At 43.2% G+C, this 20,607-nt stretch overlaps 2 protein-coding genes across 2 annotated transcripts in view; both read right to left on the bottom strand.

Annotated features, from left to right (window-relative positions):
- Nucleotides 1-120, bottom strand: part of LOC128043211 (cytochrome P450 3A24) — a 43,155-nt gene extending 43,035 nt beyond the window's left edge. The window contains exon 1 of the mRNA XM_052635497.1: nucleotides 50-120. Within this exon, the coding sequence (XP_052491457.1) occupies nucleotides 50-120 (71 nt within the window). The remainder of the gene's footprint in view (nucleotides 1-49) is intronic.
- ZSCAN25 (zinc finger and SCAN domain containing 25) overlaps nucleotides 1-20,607 on the bottom strand; it is a 430,575-nt gene that overhangs the window by 367,020 nt on the left and 42,948 nt on the right. The gene's annotated exons all lie outside the window — the stretch shown is intronic.

Here is a 20,607-nt window from a genome sequence, read left to right as displayed (position 1 = left end):
GCACCCCAAGACCTAGGTTATAGAAGAGATGAGCCTAACAGTTACTCACAGATAGAGGAGCACCAGGCTGATAGCCAGGAGAACCCAGGTTTCCAGGGAAAAGCTTGGGATCAGCTCCATGGCCACTTTCTTAGCGATCCCCTCCTCTGAGTTTCCTTTCAGCTGCGTGTGCTGCTCTCTGCCTGCCTCTCAGTGTGAAGCTTCTGTTCACATCAGGCAGAGATTCAGTGCAGTTCGGAGATTTATGCGCTGAGAAAGGAGGTGGAGCTGGAGCTGCAACCAACAGAAAGGCCACCTGGGCTCCACCTGCAGGAGCCCTCTCTGCCTTGGTAGTTGGCAGAGCATCATAGGCACTTCAGTTTGACCTCCCTTGAGTTCATATTCTGTAGGAAATCAATAAACAACTCAGTCAATGTTAGCAGTAAGCCCAAAGGTTACAGAAACTCAAATAAGCCACTGGCTTTAATTCTCCTCTAGACTTCCCTGTCTCTAGGGTTGCCTGCAATCCAAACTGTTTGAAATTCTTCAAACAAGATGATGGTGACGGTGTAGTTGCCAAGTCGTGTCCCACTCTTTGTGACCCCATGCACAGCAGCCCAACAGGCTCCTCTGTCCATGGGATTTCCCAGGCAAGAATACTGGAGTCAGATGTTATCTCCTTCTCTAGGGGGTCAAACAAGATGGCTGTACTGACTGTTACTGTTACTCATACGATTTTTTTTTTCCTGCCCAGGAATCCCCCTGAGTCCCTTGTAGGCTCTTAATTATGCTTCAAAATGAAGCTCAGACAGAACATCTGTGTTAGAGATTTCCCAAACAAACCTCCTTGAGCAGATATAACAATTTCATCCTCTGGGGACTTCTGTCCCCTGCACACAATCTTACTATCTCCCACACCACAGTCAGTTTCCACATCTAGTCCCCTCAGTGGATCAAGAGCTTGGGCACATGCTGGATACTAGCCATAGTCATGTCCCAGGTACCTAGCACAGTGCTTTTGGAAGTGCTTTCCCGAATTGTTGACACACCAAGAGGGCCTGGCTGGGTCTTGGTCACTGTCTCTGTACTTTCAGGAGGATCCATGAGGATCCTGTTGACAAGAGGGCCCCAGAAGGAGAGGCAGGACATGGAGGAGAGGGTGATGGCTGTACCAATGGTATCAATCCAGGCTCATTCCTGTCCCACCCTCAGAGTATCCTGCAAGTCAGATTCTAGATCAAAGAATGGTCTCCTCTCTCTGGAAAGGCTGCAATCCAAGATCAAAGTGTGTAAAGAGAGAAAAAAGCAGCCCAATGGCCAAGAGGACCCTAACATCCTTAGCCACCAGTGACGTGGCATATACAGCAACAGGTCCAAAAAGATCACATGAGGGCATGTTATCTCTGGGGAATGTGAGGTGTGGGCGGGTCAGAGCAGATAGGTTCCCACTTGTGGACACGTAGGGCATTTGGGGGCTTTCCAGGTGTCACCGGTTGTAAAAGAAAAAAAACCCACTTGCTAATGCAGGAGACCTAAGATACACAGGTTAGATCCCTGGGATGGGAAGATCCCCTGGAGGAGGAAATGGCAACCAACTCCAGTGTTCTTGCCTGGAGAATCCCATGGCAGAGGATCCTGGAGGGCTACAGTCCACAGGGTCACAAAGAGCTGGACACTACTGTAGCGACTTGGCACATACAGAACAGGGAATTTTTATTGGGTAACAAGGAGCTGATACTGAGGAGGCCTAGAGTAGCAGTTGGTATCAGCTGCTGGTAGGCCTCCCCCTGTGCACTTAATTCACTTCAGTCATATCTGACTCTGTGACCCATGGGCTGTAGCCTGCCAGGCTCCTCTGTCCATGGGATTCTCCAGGCAAGAATACTGGAATGGGTTGACACGCCCTCCTCCAGGGGATCTTCCCAACCCAGGGATTGAATCAGCATCTCTTATGTCTCCTGCAATGGCAGACGAGTTCTTTACCACTAGAGCCACCTTCTACCCATGCTGAATTCCTGATGGGAGCAGTATGAAGGCTGAGCATCGAGAATTTACACTGGCTCATTATCAGTACTTTGAACCATGTCCTGCATCTGCCAGGCCTGAATGACCATGGATTACATGAAAAACAAAACCTCAAATGTTCTTAAAACTTAATAGAAACACAAGACGTGTAAGCTGTGTTTGTGCACTTCCTTCTCCCTTTATCCTTTCTCACTTTCACTCCTTCTGCAGAAAGTGATACTCATCTCTTGGTAACTCTTTCCCTCACTCTGGCCTGAGAGTTCCCAGGGCTGTTCCATACTGACCAGAGTGGAAATCTCATTAGTAAAATGCAGCAAGTCCGAACTATGTCTCCTGCACTTTTTTATTTCCTTGGGAGCTTCTCATGGAGCATGATATTTCTACCATCAGTTTGTCATCTTTGGGTTCAGACTTCTTCCAGGAGGTCCCTGTGAAAATGCACATTCCAACGAGAACTGTATTGTCTGAACACAGTTATCTCTCCATTGCTTCAGTCCAAGTGAGTTAATTCAGGAGCCAGTATTGTGCTGGACTGTGGGCTAGAAGCCATACAGTCCCCTCCCTGGGGAGCAGCCTCCCAATGGAAGGAGTGAGACACACAACTAAGCTCAGTATGGGGCATGCCTCTGGAATCCTTGGGGAAATGGAGCCCTAGAGAGAGGCAGCAATGAAGAGAAATGGATGGAAGCTTGAGTACCAACAAAGGACAGAACCGGGAAGCTGGAAGAGGATCCTCAGGGAAAGTCAGAACGTCCAAGGAATTTTGATACATTTCTGCCCCCTTTTAGCGCCTTCTCTGGATCCGTTTTGGGGTTCCCTGATGCCCAACTGTAAACAATCTGCCTGCAATGAAGGAGACACAGGTTTGATTCCTGGGCAACGATGATCCCCTGGAAGAGGGAATAGCTACCCACTCCAGCATTCCTGCCTGGAGAATTCCATGGCCAGAGGAGGCTGATGGTCTATGGTGCAAAGAGTGGGACATGACTGAGCGACTAAGCACACGCAAACACTGGGGATCTTTAAGGAGGGTCATGCTATAATCCTCCATATACAGATAGAGAAACTGAGGCTTAGTGATTGCAAGTAGCTTCCCAACAGCTACTAATCAAAACATGTTATAAATAATATAAAGAAAGATGGCAAGTCTTCTGCTCTGAAATGCCAATATTCAACATTTGCCGTTTCATGATGAGAGTCACTGTGTGAAATAGTGAGACTCAAGGCTGAAGCACCACGTTGGTCAAAATTCTGGCTCTATCTCCATGTCTGCCCCTGCCCAGGGGCTCCCCCATGGGTCTGCAGAACCCAGGACTTCATGTCACCTCAGCAGGAACAAGGACAGGTGCTTGTCATGAGGACCCATTTGTCTATATTCTCCACTGAGAGGAACACAAAATACATCCCCCATGAAGAGATTACAGTGTCATCTGAGAACTACTGACAACTTAATTCACTCAGCTAAACCCACGGTCTTTCTTATTCTTCTTGGAAACAAAATCCTTGTGGAAACTACATACTTTCACCTTCCTCCAAAACATATGCCAATTTGATGGTTTTCTCATGCCATCACCTTCCCAATTCACCTCAGGGCCTGGTCCAGCTGGTTGGAATCTCTCTAGTGTCAATAGTCTAGTCAAGTCCTGGGAAAAATGTGTAGCCGGAGCCACATCCTAGCAAAGGCAAATGGCCTTGTTCTGCAAGGGGAAATAACAGACGGCATGATCTTTGTGCCCTTCGTTCCACAGCCAGACACACTTGACTTGAAAAACCTCACATACGGAGACTGTGAAGGAAGACGTGTGTGCCTGAAGAGCACCTCACACCTCACGTCTCTCATCTGGTCATTTGTGTACCGACGGCCTCGGCATGGTCAAAGCTCTATCCCAACTGCTTCATGTGCAGATGTGACTAAGAGCCAGATATTACTCAGGTGGAAGATACAAATAGACAATTATAGTACTGCCAAGGTAAACTAATTATACACGTTTTAGAAACACAGTGTCCTCATCAATGATATGTGGCTTATCTTTTCAGACCTTAGCAATCAGTCAGAGATGGAAATCAAAGAACACTCATGGAATTAGGCTCAGATATCAGGAGAGGTGAGCAGGATGTCAGGGACTAAGTGATGCAAGAGGCCCCGTCAGTCTGCTCAGTTTAGTTCAGTTCAGTCGCTCAGTCGTGTCTGACTCTTTGCGACCCCATGAATCGCAGCACGCCAGGCCTCCCTGTCCATCACCAGCTCCCGGAGTTCACTCAGACTCACGTCCAGCGAGTCCATGATGCCATCCAGCCATCTCATCCTCGGTCGTCCCCTTCTCCTCCTGCCCCCAATCCCTCCCAGCATCAGAGTCTTTTCCAATGAGTCAACCCTTCACATGAGGTGGCCAAAGTACTGGAGTTTCAGCTTTAGCATCATTCCTTCCAAAGAAATCCCAGGGCTGATCTCCTTCAGAATGGACTGCTTGGATCTCCTTCACTCCAAGGGACTCTCAAGAGTCTTCTCCAACACCTATTCCTCTCCTTTTAGAGGTGACTCCTCTTCTGGGAAGCCTGTCCACTGGCTGAGAGAATTGCTCACAGTATGGGGAGGCCGTGTTGCTCTGGAATGATGTGTGTGTTAGATTCGTTTCACAGATCACGGGTCTGTGACCAGAGCACTGCCCCAACACAGAGACAAGGTGAGAGCCCCTAGCAAGCCAGTCAGTAGGGGCTGGGGTGAGGTACGGGGATGTTCTTTCTGACCCACACACATCCCACCATGAAGAAAACACACACACACGTGCCCTTAAGCAGATGCACTTCCATGGACTTCACAGCAAAGGGATGAGAAGCACCTCATGGCTGCTCACTTTCAACTCCATTTCTGAGTTTCTCTTTCTTGATAAATGAATCACTAACATCTCTACTGCACAGTACACCTTAGAAAGTTCTTTCAGGAAAAGAAAAGTGAAGCCACTCTGTTGTGTCCCACTCTGAGACCCCATGGACTGTAGCCTGCCAGGCTCCTCCATTCATGAGATTTTCCAGGCAAGAATACTGGAGTGGGTTGCCCTGTCCTTCTCCAGGGGTTCTTCCCAACCCAGGGACCAAACCCAGGTCTCCCACGTTGCAGGCAGACTCTTTATAGTCTGAGCCACCAGGGAAGCCAGGAAAGTTCTTTCACGTCTCTCTTATCTGATTTCCCTGAAAATTCTGTGAGATAAGCAGTGCTGGGGTTGTTTGATTCCCACTTGACAGATGTAAAAACAGAAGCTTAGGGTGGGGAAGAATCTTGCCCAAACATTAAACCATGAATGCAGGGCATGGAACTACATCTCATAATTCTAAATTGTGCCAGTGTCATGCTTGGCTGGATTCCAAGAGGCTTCCTGAAATAACCTGGTTGGATCATACATCATGACCAAGTGGGCTTTATCCCAGGGATGCAAGGATTCTTCAATATTTGCAAATCAATCAATGTGATACACCACATTAACAAATTGAAAGATAAAAACCATATGACTATCTCAATAGATGCAGAGAAAACCATTGACAAAATTCAACATCCATTTATGATAAAAACCCTCCAGAAAGCAGGCACAGAAGGAACATACCTCAAAATAATAAAGGTCATATATGATAAACCCACAACAAACATTATCCTCAATGGTGAAAAATTGGAATCATTTCCCCTAAAATCAGGAACAAGACAAGGGTGCCCACTCTCACCACTACTATTCAACATAATTTTGTAAGTTTTAGCCACAGCAATCAGAGAAGAAAAAGAAAGAAAAGGAATCCAGATTGGAAAGAAAAAGTAAAACTCCCACTGTTTGCAGATGACATGATCCTCTACGTTCAGTTCAGTTCAGTCGCTCAGTCGTGTCCGACTCTTTGCGACCCCATGAATCGCAGCACGCCAGGCCTCCCTGTTCATCACCATCTCCCGGAGTTCACTCAGACTCACGTCCATCGAGTCCATGATGCCATCCAGCCATCTCAGCCTTGGTCATCCCCTTCTCCTCCTGCCCCCAATCCCTCCCAGCATCAGAGTCTTTTCCAATGAGTCAACTCTTCGCATGAGGTGGCCAAAGTACTGGAGTTTCAGCTTTAGCATCATTCCTTCCAAAGAAATCCCAGGGCTGATCTCCTTCAGAATGGACTGCTTGGATCTCCTTGCAGTCCAAGGGACTCTCAAGAGTCTTCTCCAACACCACAGTTCAAAAGCATCAATTCTTCGGCGCTCAGCCTTCTTCACAGTCCAACTCTTACATCCATACATGACCACAGGAAAAACCATAGCCTTGACTAGACGGACTTTAGTCGGCAAAGTAATGTCTCTGCTTTTGAATATACTATCTAGGTTGGTCATAACTTTTCTTCCAAGGAGTAAGTGTCTTTTAATTTCATGGCTGCAATCACCATCTGCAGTGATTTTGGAGCCCAAGAAAATAAAGTCTGACACTGTTTCCACTGTTTCCCCATCTATTTCCCATGAAGTGATGGGACAGGATGTCATGATCTTCGTTTTCTGAATGTTGAGCTTTAAGCCAACTTTTTCACTCTCCTCTTTCACTTTCATCAAGAGGCTTTTTAGCTCCTCTTCGCTTTCCGCCATAAGGGTGGTGTCATCTGCATATCTGAGGTTATTGATATTTGTCCCGGCAATCTTGATTCCAGCTTGTGTTTCTTCCAGTCCAGTGTTTCTCATGATCCTCTACATAGAAAGCCCCAAAGACTCTACCAGAAAATTACTAGAGCTAATCAATGAATATAGTAAATTTGCAGGATATAAAATTAACACAGAGAAATCCCTTGCATTCCTACGCACTAACAATGAGAAAACAGAAAGAGAAATTAAGAAAACAATTCCATTCACCATTGCAATGAAAAGAATAAAATACTTAGGAATAAATCTACCTAAAGAAACAAAAGACCTATATATGCTGCTGCTAAGTCGCTTCAGTCGTGTCCGACCCTGTGCAACCCCATAGATGGCAGCCCACCAGGCTCCCCCGTCCCTGGGATTCTCCAGGCAAGAACACTGGAGTGGGTTGCCATGTCCTTCTCCAATGCATGAAAGTGAAAAGTGAAAGTGAAAGTGAAGTCGTGTCCGACTCTTAGCGACCCCATGGACTGCAGCCTACCAGGCTCCTTCATCCAGGGGATCTTCCGGGCAAGAGTACTGGAGTGGGGTGCCATTGCCTTCTCCGAAAGACCTATATATATATAACTATAAAATACTAATGAAAGAAATCGAAGATGACACAAACAGATGGAGAAATATACCATGTTCCTGGATTGGAAGAATCAATATAATGAAAAAGGAGTATACTACCCAAAATGATCTATAGATTTAATTCAATCCCTATAAAGCTGCTGCTGCTGCTAAACTGCATCAGTCGTGTCTGACTCTGTGTGAGCCCATAGATGGCAGCCCACCAGGCTCCTCTGTCCCTTGGATTCTCCAGGCAAGAATACTGGAGTGGGTTGCCATTTCCTTCTCCAGTGCATGAAAGTGAAAAGTGGAAGTGAAGTCACTCAGTCATGTCCAACTCTTTGCAACCCCATGGACTACAGCCTACCAGGCTCCTCCATCCATGGGATTTCCCAGGCAAGAGTACTGGAGTGTGTTGCCATTGCCTTCTCCCCCTATAAAGCTACCAATGGTATTTTTCAGAGAACTGGAACAAATAATTTCACAATCTGTATGGAAATACAGAAAACCTTGAATAGCCAAAGCAATCTTAGGAAGAAGAATGGAACTGGAGGAATCAACCTGCCTGACCTCAGACTATACTACAAAGCTATAGTCATCAAGACAGTACGATACAGGCACAAAGACAGAAATATAGATCAATGGAACAAAATAGAGAGCCCAGAGATAAATCCACACACCTATGGACACCTTATCTTTGACAAAGGAGGCAAGAATATACAAGAGAGAAAAGACAATCTCTTTAGCAAGGGGTGCTGGGAAAACTGGTCAACCACTTGTAAAAGAATGAAACTAGAACACTTTCTAACACCACACACAAAAATAAACTCAAAATGGGTTAGAGATCTAAATGTAAGACCAGAAACTATAAAATTCCTAGAGGAAAACATAGGCAAAACACTCTCCGATGTAAATCATAACAGCATCCTCTATGACTCACCTCCCAGAGTAATGGAACTAAAAGCAAAAATAAACAAATGGGACATAATTAAACTTAAAGCTTTTGCACAACTAAGGAAAATATAAGCAAGGTGAAAAAGCCTTCAGAAAGGGAGAAAATAATAGCAAATGAAGCAACTGACAAAGAATTAATTTCAAAAATATACAAGCAGTGCCTGCAGCTCAATTCCAGGAAAATAAATGACCCAGTCAAAAAATGGGCCAAAGAACTAAACAGACATTTCTCCAAAGAAGACATACAGATGGCTAACAAACACATGAAAAGATGTTCAACATCACTCATTATTAGAGAAATGCAAATCAAAACCACAATGAGGTACCATCTCACGCCAGTCAGAATGGCTGCTATCCAAAAGTCTACAAGCAATAAATGCTGGAGAGGGTATGGAGAAAAGGGAACCCTCTTACACAGTTGGTGGGAATGCAAACTAGTACAGCCACTATGGAGAACAGTGTGGAGATTCCTTAAAAAACTGGAAATAGAACTGCCATATGACCCAGCAATCCCACTGCTGGGCATACACAATGAGGAAACCAGAAATGAAAGAGACACGTGTACCCCAATGTTCATCACAGCACTGTTTATAATAGCCAGGACACGGAAGCAACCTAGATATCCAACAGCAGACAAATGCATAAGAAAGCTGTGGTACATATACACAATGGAGTATTACTCAGCCATTAAAAAGAATACATTTGAATCAGTTCTAATGAGGTGGATGAAACTGGAGCCTATTATACAGAGTGAAGTAAGCCATAAAGAAAAACACCAATACAGTATACTAACGCATATATATGGAATTTAGAAAGATGGTAACAATAACCATTATGCAAGACAGCAAAAGAGACACAGATGTATAAAACAGTCTTTTGGACTCCGTGGGAGCGGGCAAGGGTGGGATAATTTGGGAGAATGGCATTGAAACATGTATGGTATCATATGTGAAATGAATCGCCAGTCCAGGTTTGATGCATGATACAGGATGCTTGGGGCTGGTGCACTAGGATGATCCAGAGGGATGATATGGGGAGGGAGGTGGGAGGGGGGCTCAAGATGGGGAACACATGTACACCCGTGGCAGATTCATGTCAATGTATGGCAAAACCAATACAATATTGTAAAGTAATTAGCCTCCAATTAAAATAAATAAATAAAACATAAAGAAATGCTATGGAAAAAAAAAAAATGGTAAGATGTACTGTCCCCAAGCTCCTCAGATGACTGGGTCTTCTTGTGTCTACACAACTGTTCTTCCATCTGGAATGGATCCAACCCATTTTCCATCTGGTGAATTCCTAAACTTCCTTAAGTGTCAGCCAAGGCAACATCTTCCCCACTGACCCTTGTCCTCAACATGTAGCTGATGGGGAGGGTCCCACTTCTGCATATCACAGTTCTCATGTAGAAACATAGTGACTCTCAGACCATGACATTCATTATAATTCAAGTGCAGGGGGAATGTTAAAAACTACATATGCCTGGGCCCACCTGAACATCTGAAATTGATAGGATGAAGTAAAACTCAAGAAAAATCATATCTATTAATTTAATTGTTGCTAAGAATTATGAAAAACATTAGCTGAAATATTAAAAGCAATAGGCTGGCTCCTAGAGAAACAAAATTAACCAACACCAGCCAAACAAGAAATATAAAATTAGTCCTAAAACTCCTTTAAAAATAATTGGATGACAAAGTCTTCCTACAAGGAGAAATTCATCCAGAGTTTTACGATGAACATATTTGTCTTAGCCTTCTTCCCCAAGAAAGGAGAGCCTGAAATACAGGGTTTCATGCTATTATCATCTGGGGAATTTGATCCAGGGGAGGAAGAATGAAGGAAAATAGGAACAAAGCAAGGAAGGAGAATCAATACCAGATTCATTAACCAACCTGGTCAACACTTAGTATCAAAAGCAACCAGCTCTTCGATCAACTGACCGTCTTCTGAGAAGCCATACAACCACTCAGAAGATGCAGCCCATCCAAGGGAAGGAAGGAGGAAGAGGGTATCCACTGGTTTCCCTCTCCCTTTGGAAAAATGTTCCTCCCACAGGGAAGTAATTCTCTAAAACTTCTGTATTACAGATGAATTTCTAGTTTGAGAGGCACAGTTAGGCTTCACTGCACAAATTCAGTTGGAATCCATGCAAAGATGGCCCCTGTAGTTGTGGTGGGAACAGAGACCATGGCAGCTACACTAGTTCTCTATGCTGTCTAGCAGATTATCCCCAAATATAACCCCTTGAAACAACAAGCATTTACTGTGTCACAGCTCCTTGGGCTGAGAGTCCAGGTGTGGCTTACCTGGGTATCTCTGGCTCAAGCTTTCTCCTGCTATCAGGCTGAGCTGCCTCTCATCCAAAGTTTCACTGGGGAAGGACCCACTTTCAGGTCCTCCAGGTGGTCTGGCAGGGTTCAGATCCTCACAAGCTCGAGGATTCAGTTCCTCACTGGCTGTGGCCCAGAAGCCCCTCAGATCTCTGCCACCGGGTCTCTCCACAGAGCAGCTCACAACATGGCAGTCGCTTCCCCTAGAGTGAGGGAGTGAGAGGGGGCACCCAATTAATATTCTACTTATCAGAAGCAAGTCACCTATCCCAGCCTCAGCAGTGGGAGGGGGTTAAATGGGGCATAAGTGCTAGCAGGCAGAGCCACTGGCGGCCAGCTGAGAGGATGCCCTCACAGAGGTGAAGCTAAGATTCTGAGTTGTCACATAAAATCAGTTCAACCATGCCCAGCTCACTCTATGAGGACAGTATGAACTTGATCCAAATAGGACAAAAATGGGACAAGAAAGAAAGACTCCATTTCAGTCTCATTCATGGGCTTCAACACAAAAATCCTGAGCAAAATAAAGCCAGTCAAATCCAGCAACCATGATACACTATGACCAAGTTGGCTTTTACCCTGGAACTCAAGGGTGGTTAACAGAGAATTAATAAAAATATTAGTTATCAGGTTAACTGATTAAAAGAGGAAAGTCTTATCATCCCAACAGCTTCAGAAATGCATTTGTTAATATTTAATATATCATTTATGATAGAAGAAGAATGCAAGCTACTAATAGCAAGAATTTCCTTAATGTGATAAAAGTATCTACCAAAATCACCTAAGAAAACATCACTCATAGTATAAAAGCATTATCCGCTTATGCTACTTTACCACATGCACATACAGCCTTTTCAAAAGTTGTAACACTCTTTAAGTACATAACATCCCATCAATTAATTTTATGCTGGAAACAAAAAGAATGTCATTACTTGTTATTGTCAGAAACCCAGCTTGTGGATACCAGGTGAACAATTCAAAAAAATCACTGAATAAATTAAATATTTTTGAACACTTGAGGCTGTTTGAACTGACCAACATGGGTTCATTCAACTGAGATCAACTAGGTTCAAATGCTGAGTTCTTCACCTTTAGTTACAACATCAGCTCCTGTGATAATCAGATGGAAAAAATAAACCAAATTTCCAGAAAATAAACAAATACTCATTAGTACATGCAGTTCCAAGAGATTTCTAAGTAGACATGTCACCATGTGTCTGCCAAATCAAGTGACTTTTTCCAGGGGCCCGGCCTGGCCAATTCTAGCCCACACATGTACTCCAACACAAGATGCCCTATTCTGATTGGACACACAGTTATCTGCATGGCCATATGCCCTGTGTATCAGTCTGAACTGGTCTTCATTGTGTCCAGAGCTACGATGCACCATGGGGACAAAGTGTGAACAAGACTGTCACAAAGGGCACTTACCTAAGTGTGGTGCTCCATGCAGGCAGACAACTCCAAAGGATGGGAAAGGTGGAGATAAGTGGGATTTGGAGCCTCTGTAGGGATGAGCGGGCTTCTCGGAGGAGGTGACACAGCTTGCAGTACTAGTGACAGAGCAGTGTTTGTCTAAGGAGAGAAGCAGAGAGAGCATTCTAGGCTGTGAGAATGGTCCATCTTATCATTATCATTGCTGAGTATGTTTGTCATTTCTTGGTTGCAAAGCACAGTCTAAATCAGCCAGCTTTTGTAACTGCTATGAAGGAAGTGATCAGATCACAGGCCAAGTTGGGGATCCTGTAATTCTGGGGCCAAGATTCCACCCTGGACAGCTCAGCAGGGAGCTGAAGGCTATGCAAGACATTGGGGTAAAATGGCTAAGACTCTAAGCTCCCAAAGCAGGGGGCCCAGTTCAATCCCTAATCAAGGAACTAGATCCCACATGCCACAACTAACAGATCCCATGCCACAGCTAAAGATCCTACATGTTGCAACTAAGATCCAGGACAGTCAAATAAATAAATATAAATTTAAAAATTTTAAATAAAGCCACTGGGCTTCACAGAAACCACAGTGACCTGTCTTGTACTTCTTAGGGTATATTCCTGGCATTTAACTTTTTTTTTACTGTGATAAAATCCACCTGACATAAATTATTTCAAGTGAACAATTTAATGCCATTTAGCACATTCACAGTGTTGTGCCACCACCTCCTCTAGTCCTAAGACACTCCCATTCCACCAGAGTACACTCCTGAGCCCAATAAGCAGCTCCTTCCCACTTGCTCCTCTCCCAGCCTCTGGCCACCACCCATGTACATTCTGTCTTCATGAATTTGCCCATTTTAGATGATTCATATAAATGAATCACATTATATGCAGCATCCTGTGTCTGAATTCTTTTGATTACATGTCTTTGAAGTTGATCTCTCTTGTACCATGTATCAGTACTTCATATCTTTGATGGCTGAAGAAATAATTACTGTATGGATACATCACGATCTGTTTATTCACCCACTGGTTTGCCTTGTTTTTACCCTTCAGCTATTGTGAATAGTGCTGCTATGAACATGCAGATACATGTATTTGTTGGAGAAACTATATGCAGTTCTCAGGCATCTACCCAGGAATGTAATTGTTGGCTCACGTGGTAATTCTATGCTCAACTACCTGAGGAGCTGCCAAACTGTTCTGCACAATAGCTGCAACTTTACATTCCTACCAGCAACAGATGGGGGTTCTAATTTCTCTTCATCCTCATCAACACTTGTTCTTTTCCTTTTTTTAAATAGCCACTCTAGTTTTTGTGAAAGAGTAAAATTTCTGGGATTTTGACTTTGTACAAATTCTTTGTAACTAAGAATTTGTGAGAATTTGCCAGAAATAGAGGGTGACAAGCAAATGGTGTGGTTGAGAACCTACCCAAGGAGGTCCCTGAGCCTTCTATGGGCTCCAGGGCCACCTATGCTCTGTTCGGTGGACAGTTGGCTGGTAGGGATCCACAGAATGTGACTGATATGCAGGCCATTGGGTGAGTTATTTAAACCTTCTCAGCCTCAGTTGCCTAATCTATAAAATGAATGATACTAATTATGTCTTTCCCTCCTAAAGGAGCCCAGACCACACTAGCCCCTGATCTGTGAGCTGAGGGGCTTGGGGCCTGGATCTGCAGGTCAGTGTCCTGGTGGCTTTGAGAGAAGAGGACATGTGACCTTGCCCATTAGATACCTGATCCTCAGCAGACCCTCAAGAAATGATCCCTCAGATATGAGGTCCTCTGCTTTCACTGCCCCCCCTTAACACTCCCAGTTGCAGAGGTACCTGGGTCATTCAGCTCCTGAGTCTTTCTGGGCTCTAGTGGTGTGGTTCTACTTAGTTCTTGTCTCCCAAGTGCTATGGGTTCAGACTGAAAAATCAATGGAAATCACTATCCAATATGGTAGCCCCTAGTCACATGAAGCTAATTAAAGTTAAAATGCAAATTACTTAAAATTAGATAAAACCAGACAAGCAGTTCCTTGGTCACATCAGCCACATTCCAATGCTTGTTTGTCTCTAGCATCTGGAGGTCACCATACAGAACAACACAGGTAGAGAGCATTTGTAGCATCACAGAAAGGTGGACCGGACAGCCCTGGCCTAGAATAATAGATGAAAGCAGACCCACCAGGACACATAGTCATGACATTTTGGAGAACCAGGGACAGAAAGAAAGTCCCAAGAACTTCCAAAAGTGGGGTGGAGATAAGAAACAGGTCAGACACAAAGAATGGAAATCAGAAGGGCATTGAGCTTCTCAACAGCAATAACAGAAGCACGACTCTGTGTCTTCAAATTCAGAGAGAAAATTCACCTCACCTCGAATTTTACACTCAAGCCATCAATCAAGTGTGAGTGCAGAACAGAGAATTATTCAGACATGCAACTTCACAGAAAAAAAAAAAAGTTCTCGTATGTATCATGCCTCAGAAAGTGACAAGATGATGCCCTCTATCAAAACAAGGGACAAAACCAAGAAAGAAGACAGCCTGAGCATCCAGAAACAGGTAAAATTCAGTGCAGCATAGAGGCAAGGGGAATGCCCAAGAAGATGGCCATATAGGAGCAGAAGTAAGTAGCCTAGGCCTAAGCTAGGAGAGAGCTTGGGGAGGGCTTGAACATCCTGAGAGGGGAGGCACACTTTTATAGAAAACGGATGATAGTTTGGGACACAGAAAACTCATGATTACTAGAGGAACTATTGATTCCAAAAAAAAAAAGAAAAGATGTCGAGAACAGAAATGGAAGTACAGAAGTGTGTGTGGCTTCAGTCTGAATAATGAGAACTAAGGTCATCATGATGCAAATATCAAATAAAAACCCCATTCCTATCCTTGTTTTATCTTCCCTGGGTGAGCCCAGAAGGATATCAGAAACCTGAATCCCCATCTCCCAAAGTAATCAAGAAACAGTAGGATAAGCATTTCATTTAATGACATGGCAACAAACACTGGAAGAAACTTCTCGTTGGGGTGAAAAATGGACATTGGAAGGAAAAACTAGTGTGGGGATCAGGTAGAGCAAGGTGCCTCTAATTTTGTTGTAAATAGTGTAGGACTAAGGGTGTTCTTTGGAAGGAATGATGCTAAAGCTGAAACTCCAGTACTTTGGCCACCTCATGCGAAGAGTTGACTCATTGGAAAAGACTCTGATGCTGGGAGGGATTGGGGGCAGGAGGAGAAGGGGACGACAGAGGATGAGATGGCTGGATGGCATCACGGACTCGATGGACGTGAGTCTGAGTGAACTCCAGGAGTTGGTGATGGACAGGGAGGTCTGGCGCGCTGCAATACACGGGGTCGCAAAGAGTCGGACACGACTGAGTGACTGAACTGAACTGAACTGATTCCACTTTCTAAAGCATGTACATCTATAAATCTGGCTTTTAAAAATAAATTTTAGGCACAGAGAACAAGATAGCAGAGGAGTAGGTGGATGTGGAGTACATCTTTCTCCACGGATACATCAAGAATACAACTTCAGACACAGAAGTGCATGCAGAACACCAGCTGAGAGCAGACAGGAGTACCTGACCAGTGGAAAAGAATATATGCTGCTGCTGCTGCTGCTGCTAAGTTGCTTCAGTCGTGTGCGACTCTGTGCAACCCCAATAGACGGCAGCCCACTAGGCTCCCCCATCCCTGGGATTCTCCAGGCAAGAACACTGGAGTGGGTTGCCATTTCCTTCTCCAATGCATGAAAGTGAAAAGTGAAAGTGAAGTCACTCAGTCGTGTCCAACTCTTCGCGACCCCATGGACTGCAGCCTACCAGGCTCCTCTGTCCATGGGATTTTCCAGGTAAGAGTACTGGAGTGGGGTGCCATCACCTTCTCCAGGAAAAGAATACAGAGAACCACACAAAACTCTCATTGGCAGCTGAACAATAGAGAGGCTGGCCCATCAAATGCCTGACACACTTAACTACAGAGCAGGACCCCACCCAGGGTGCCCCTTTAAGTGCCTGATGCACCAATCTACAGAGTAGGATCCCAGTCAGGGGGGTCCCTCTATGTGCCTGATGCACCAAACAACAGAGAAGGACCCCAGACAAGGGAGTCCTCTAAGTGCCTGAATGGGTGAAGTTATGCAGAAAGACTGTCCTATGAGGACTTCTGATCACCAACTACAGAGGCTCAAAAAAAAGACTCTGATAGGGCCATAACTCCTGTGACAGAGGCAGTCCGTGTCCCTGCACACTTGGCGCCACCAGGGTCCCTGCAAGCCAAACAGCTGCACCACCTTCAAGTTCAACTCTCACTGGGCAGAGCTGCTACAGGCAAAAAAAAAAATCTTGCATTTATGCACTCAGGGTCACTTCAGTCCTGTCCAACTCTTTGCAACCCTGTGGACTGTGGCCTGCCAGGCTTCTCTGTCAGAGAGGGGGTTCTCTAGGCAAGAATACTGGAGCCTGTTGGCCAAGACTGGTTGCCATACCCTTCTAGAGCACTGTATTTCCTACCACCCTAGCCCCCAACCTTCCTGAGTACCTGGTGCTGCCAGAACCCCTGTGACTCAAGCAGCTGCACCACCTCCACACCTGGCCTTCACAGGAGCAAACCCAAGCCCTCCAGGGCAGCCACAGGAGCTAAACCCCAGTGGACAACTCACATGTAGAGGTGAAAATAAAACTACAATTGAAACCCAGGGGCAATGCAGCTAAGGGAGAAGATCCAAAACCTTCCCACCAGCTGTACAAGTTGCAGATTAAATCCACACGATCAACTAAGCAGACTCTGTGTCTATGGAATATACAAAAGGCCATTGAGATTGCCCACAAAAGAAAAGGCACTAGCTCTAAGAGCAGTGGACATTGGAGGCAAAAACACACAGGAGTAGGACCAGATTAGAATCTGAGCAGCCCCCAGCATGTCCTGACATCAGCACAGTGTTGGAGGGCATTCTAGGGAGGTAAGGTGGACTGTGACTCCCAGCGTGGGAAATGACTCTGACAGCGCGGGAAAGTGACTCAAGAAAAACATTTATTATTCTTATTTTTTGACTTGTTCTGTAGATTCTTTTGAATTTCTCCCCCCTCTGCTGTAGTTGTCGATTTTATTGGCACTAAGAAATCCAATGAAGCTTTTGAGCTTTTTTTTTCTTCAGTCACATTTTTTACTGTTGTCATAAACCTCTGCCTCTATGTTGGGCTTTTGCAGGTCTGTGTTTTCCTCTTTTTTTTCTTTTCTCTTTTTAAATTTTAATTTTTAAACCTATTATTATTTTTTTTTACGTTTATTCCTTTGTTTGCTTTTCCTACTGTTGTTTTCCCCTTGCAGTTAATCTTTAATATATATAAACCTTCTTTATCTACCTCTATTTAACTTTGCATATCTATTCTTTCTTTTCTTTCTCTCCTTTCCTCTCAACATATTTGTTAGTTTTATTTTCATTGCTTTATTCCCAAACTGGCACCTTGCTTTAGTTTTGTTTTCTAGTGTGTGCTTTAATTTGTTTTGTTCTAGTAGATATAACTTTTGGTTCCCTTTGTTGACCAGGTCAATCTATTGTACTTTATTTCTGTTGGACTGTTTTGATTTTGCTTCTGGGTGTATATGTGTATATTCAGTCACATTTTCTATTGTTGTTACAAAACTCTGCTTCTACATTGGGCTTTTGCAGTTCTGTGAGTTTTCCTTTTTCCCCCTTTTTTTGCTCTTCTTCCCTGTTTTTTTCTTTGCTCCTTTTTATAATTTTAATTTTTAAAAACCTATTATATTTTTTCTACATTTATTCTTTTGTTTGTCTTTCCTACTGTTCTTTTCCCCTTGCAGTTAATCTTTAATGTATATAAATCTTCTTCATCTACCTCTCAAAGAAGGAAATGGCAACCCACTCCAGTACTCTTGTCTGGAAAATCCCATGGATGGAGGCGCTTGGTAGGCTACAGTCCATGGGATCGCTAAAAGTCGGACACAACTGAGCGACTTCACTTTCACTTTCCACTTTCATGCACTGGAGAAGAAAATGGCACCCTACTCCAGTATTCTTGCCTGGAGAATCCCAGGACAGAGGAGCCTGGTGGGCTGCTGTCTATGGGGTTGCACAGAGTTGGACACGACTGAAGCAACTTAGCAGCAGCAGCAGCAGCAGCAGCAGCATGTACCTCTAACTTTGCATATCTATTCTTTTTTTTTTTTCTCTCAACATATTTGTTAGCTTTGTTTTACTTTCACTGCTTTATTCCCCACTTAGCACCTTGCTTTAGTTTTGTTTTCCAGTTTATGCTTAAGTTAGTTTTGTTCTTAACTGGTAAACATAACTTTTTATTTCCTTTGATTGCCAGATCAATCTATTGTACTTTGTTTTTGTTGAACTGTTTTCAGTTTGCTCATGGTTGTATATGTATATGTGTATATGCCATTATTTTAATTATTATTTGCCTGATTCTGTAACTGCCATTTGTCTGGGGTTCATCTTTGGTTTCTTATTTTTGGATATTTGTTTTAATCTCACTTAATGCCATAACAAATCACTCTGGAATCTTTGTTCCTGACCAGAGATCAAGCCCTGAGCCTTTGGAGTGGGAGCACTGACTCCAAGACCCTAGACTACCAGAGAACTAACCCTAGGGAGTATCAATCTCATACAAAGGAAACTACCTGAATGAAAACAAGACCTGGCATCACCCAACCACCAGTAGCACCCTGTGCAGGACGCCTCATCTAAACAACAAACAAAACAAAAATACAAACCCAATCATCAGAAGACAGGATTACCACCTCACTCAGCCATCAGAAGAAAAACAGACAAACAAACAAACAAAAACTTAGCACAAATCTCACCCTATACAAAGCTCACACAAATGACTGGACCAACTTTAGGAGGGCAGAAACCAAAAGGAAGAAAGAATTCAACCTTCTTCAAAGAAAGAATTCAACTTTCCTTGAAGCCTGGGGAAAGGAGACCTCAAACACAATAATTTTTTTTTTTTTAATGAAAAGTCAGAGAAATACTGCACAAATGAAGGAACAAGCTAGAAACACAGAAGTCCAAGTAAATGAAGAGGAAATAGGAAAATTACCTGAAAAAGAATTCAGAATAATGATAGTAAAGATGACCAAAAACCTTGAAAACAAAATGGAGAAAATGCAAGAATCAATTAACAAAGACCTAGAAGAACTAAAGAATAAGCATACAGAGACAAACACCACAATTACTGAAATTAAAAATACTCTAGAAGGAATCAATAGCATAATATCTGAAGCAGAAGAACAAATCAGTGAGCTGGAAGATAAAATGGTGGAAATAACTTCTGAAGAGCAGAATAAAGTAAAAGGAATGAAAAGAGCTGAGGACAGTCTCAGAGACCTCTGGGACCATATCAAATGCACCAACATTCGAATTATAGGAGTCTCAGAAGAAGAAGAGAAAAAGAAAGGGTATGAGAAAATTTTTGAAGAGATTATCATTGAAAATTTCCTCAATATGGAAAAGGAAATAGCCAATCAAGTCCAAGAGGCACAAAGAGTCCCATACAGGAAAAACCCAAAGAGAAACACACCAAGACACATACTAATCAAACTAACAAAGACTAAACACAAAGAAAGAATATTAAAAGCAGCAAGGGAGAAGCAACAAGTCACATACAAGGGAAACCCCATATGCATAACACCTGATCTTTCAACAGAAACTCTGCAGGCCAGAAGGGAATGGCAGGATATATTTATAAGTACTGAAAGGGAAAAATCTACAACCAAGATTACTGTATCTTAATCTTAATCTAATTACTGATCCAGGAAGGATGCCATTCAAAATTGATGGAGAAATAAAAAGCTTTTCAGACAAGCAAAAGTTAAGAGAATTCAGTACCACCAAACCAGCTTTACAACAAATGTTAAATGGACTTGTATAGTCAAGAAATACAACAGAAAAAAAAAAAAAAAAAGATCTACAAAATCAACCCCAAACAATTAGAAAATGGCAATAGGAACATATATATCAATAATTACTTTAAATTTAAGTGGATTAAATGCTCCAACCAAAAGACACAGACTGGCTGAATGGATACAAAAACAAGACCCATATCTATGCTGTCTACAAGAAACCCACTTCAGACCTCAAGACATATAAACTGAAAGTGAGAGGATGGAAAAATATATTTTCATGCAAATGGGAAGCAAAATAAAGCTGGAGTAGCAATCCTCGTATCAGAAAAAATAGATCTTAAAATAAAGAAGATTACAAGAGATAAGGAAGGACACTACATAATGATCAAGGGATCAATCCAAGAGAAAGACATAACAATTGTAAATATCTATGCACCCAACACAGTAGGAGCTCAATACATAAGACAAACACCAACAGACATAAAAAGAGAAATTGACAGTAACACAATAATACTAGGAGACTTTAACACTCCACTCACACCAATGGACAGATCATCAAAACAAAAATTAATAAGGAAACACAAGTCTTAAATGATACATTAGATGAGATGGATCTCATTGATATCTTCAGGACACTCCATCCAAATGCAGAAGAAAACACCTTCTTCTCAAGTGCACATGGAACATTCTCCAATATAGACCACATCTTGGGTCACAAATCAAACCTCAGTAAATTTAAGAAAACTGAAATTGTATCAAGCATCTTCTCTGACCACAATGCTATAAGACTAGATATCAAT

This window comes from Budorcas taxicolor, chromosome 2 (genome assembly GCF_023091745.1).
Source record: "Budorcas taxicolor isolate Tak-1 chromosome 2, Takin1.1, whole genome shotgun sequence".
Lineage (NCBI taxonomy): Eukaryota > Metazoa > Chordata > Mammalia > Artiodactyla > Bovidae > Budorcas > Budorcas taxicolor.
This window is presented reverse-complemented; position numbering and strand designations above follow the sequence as displayed.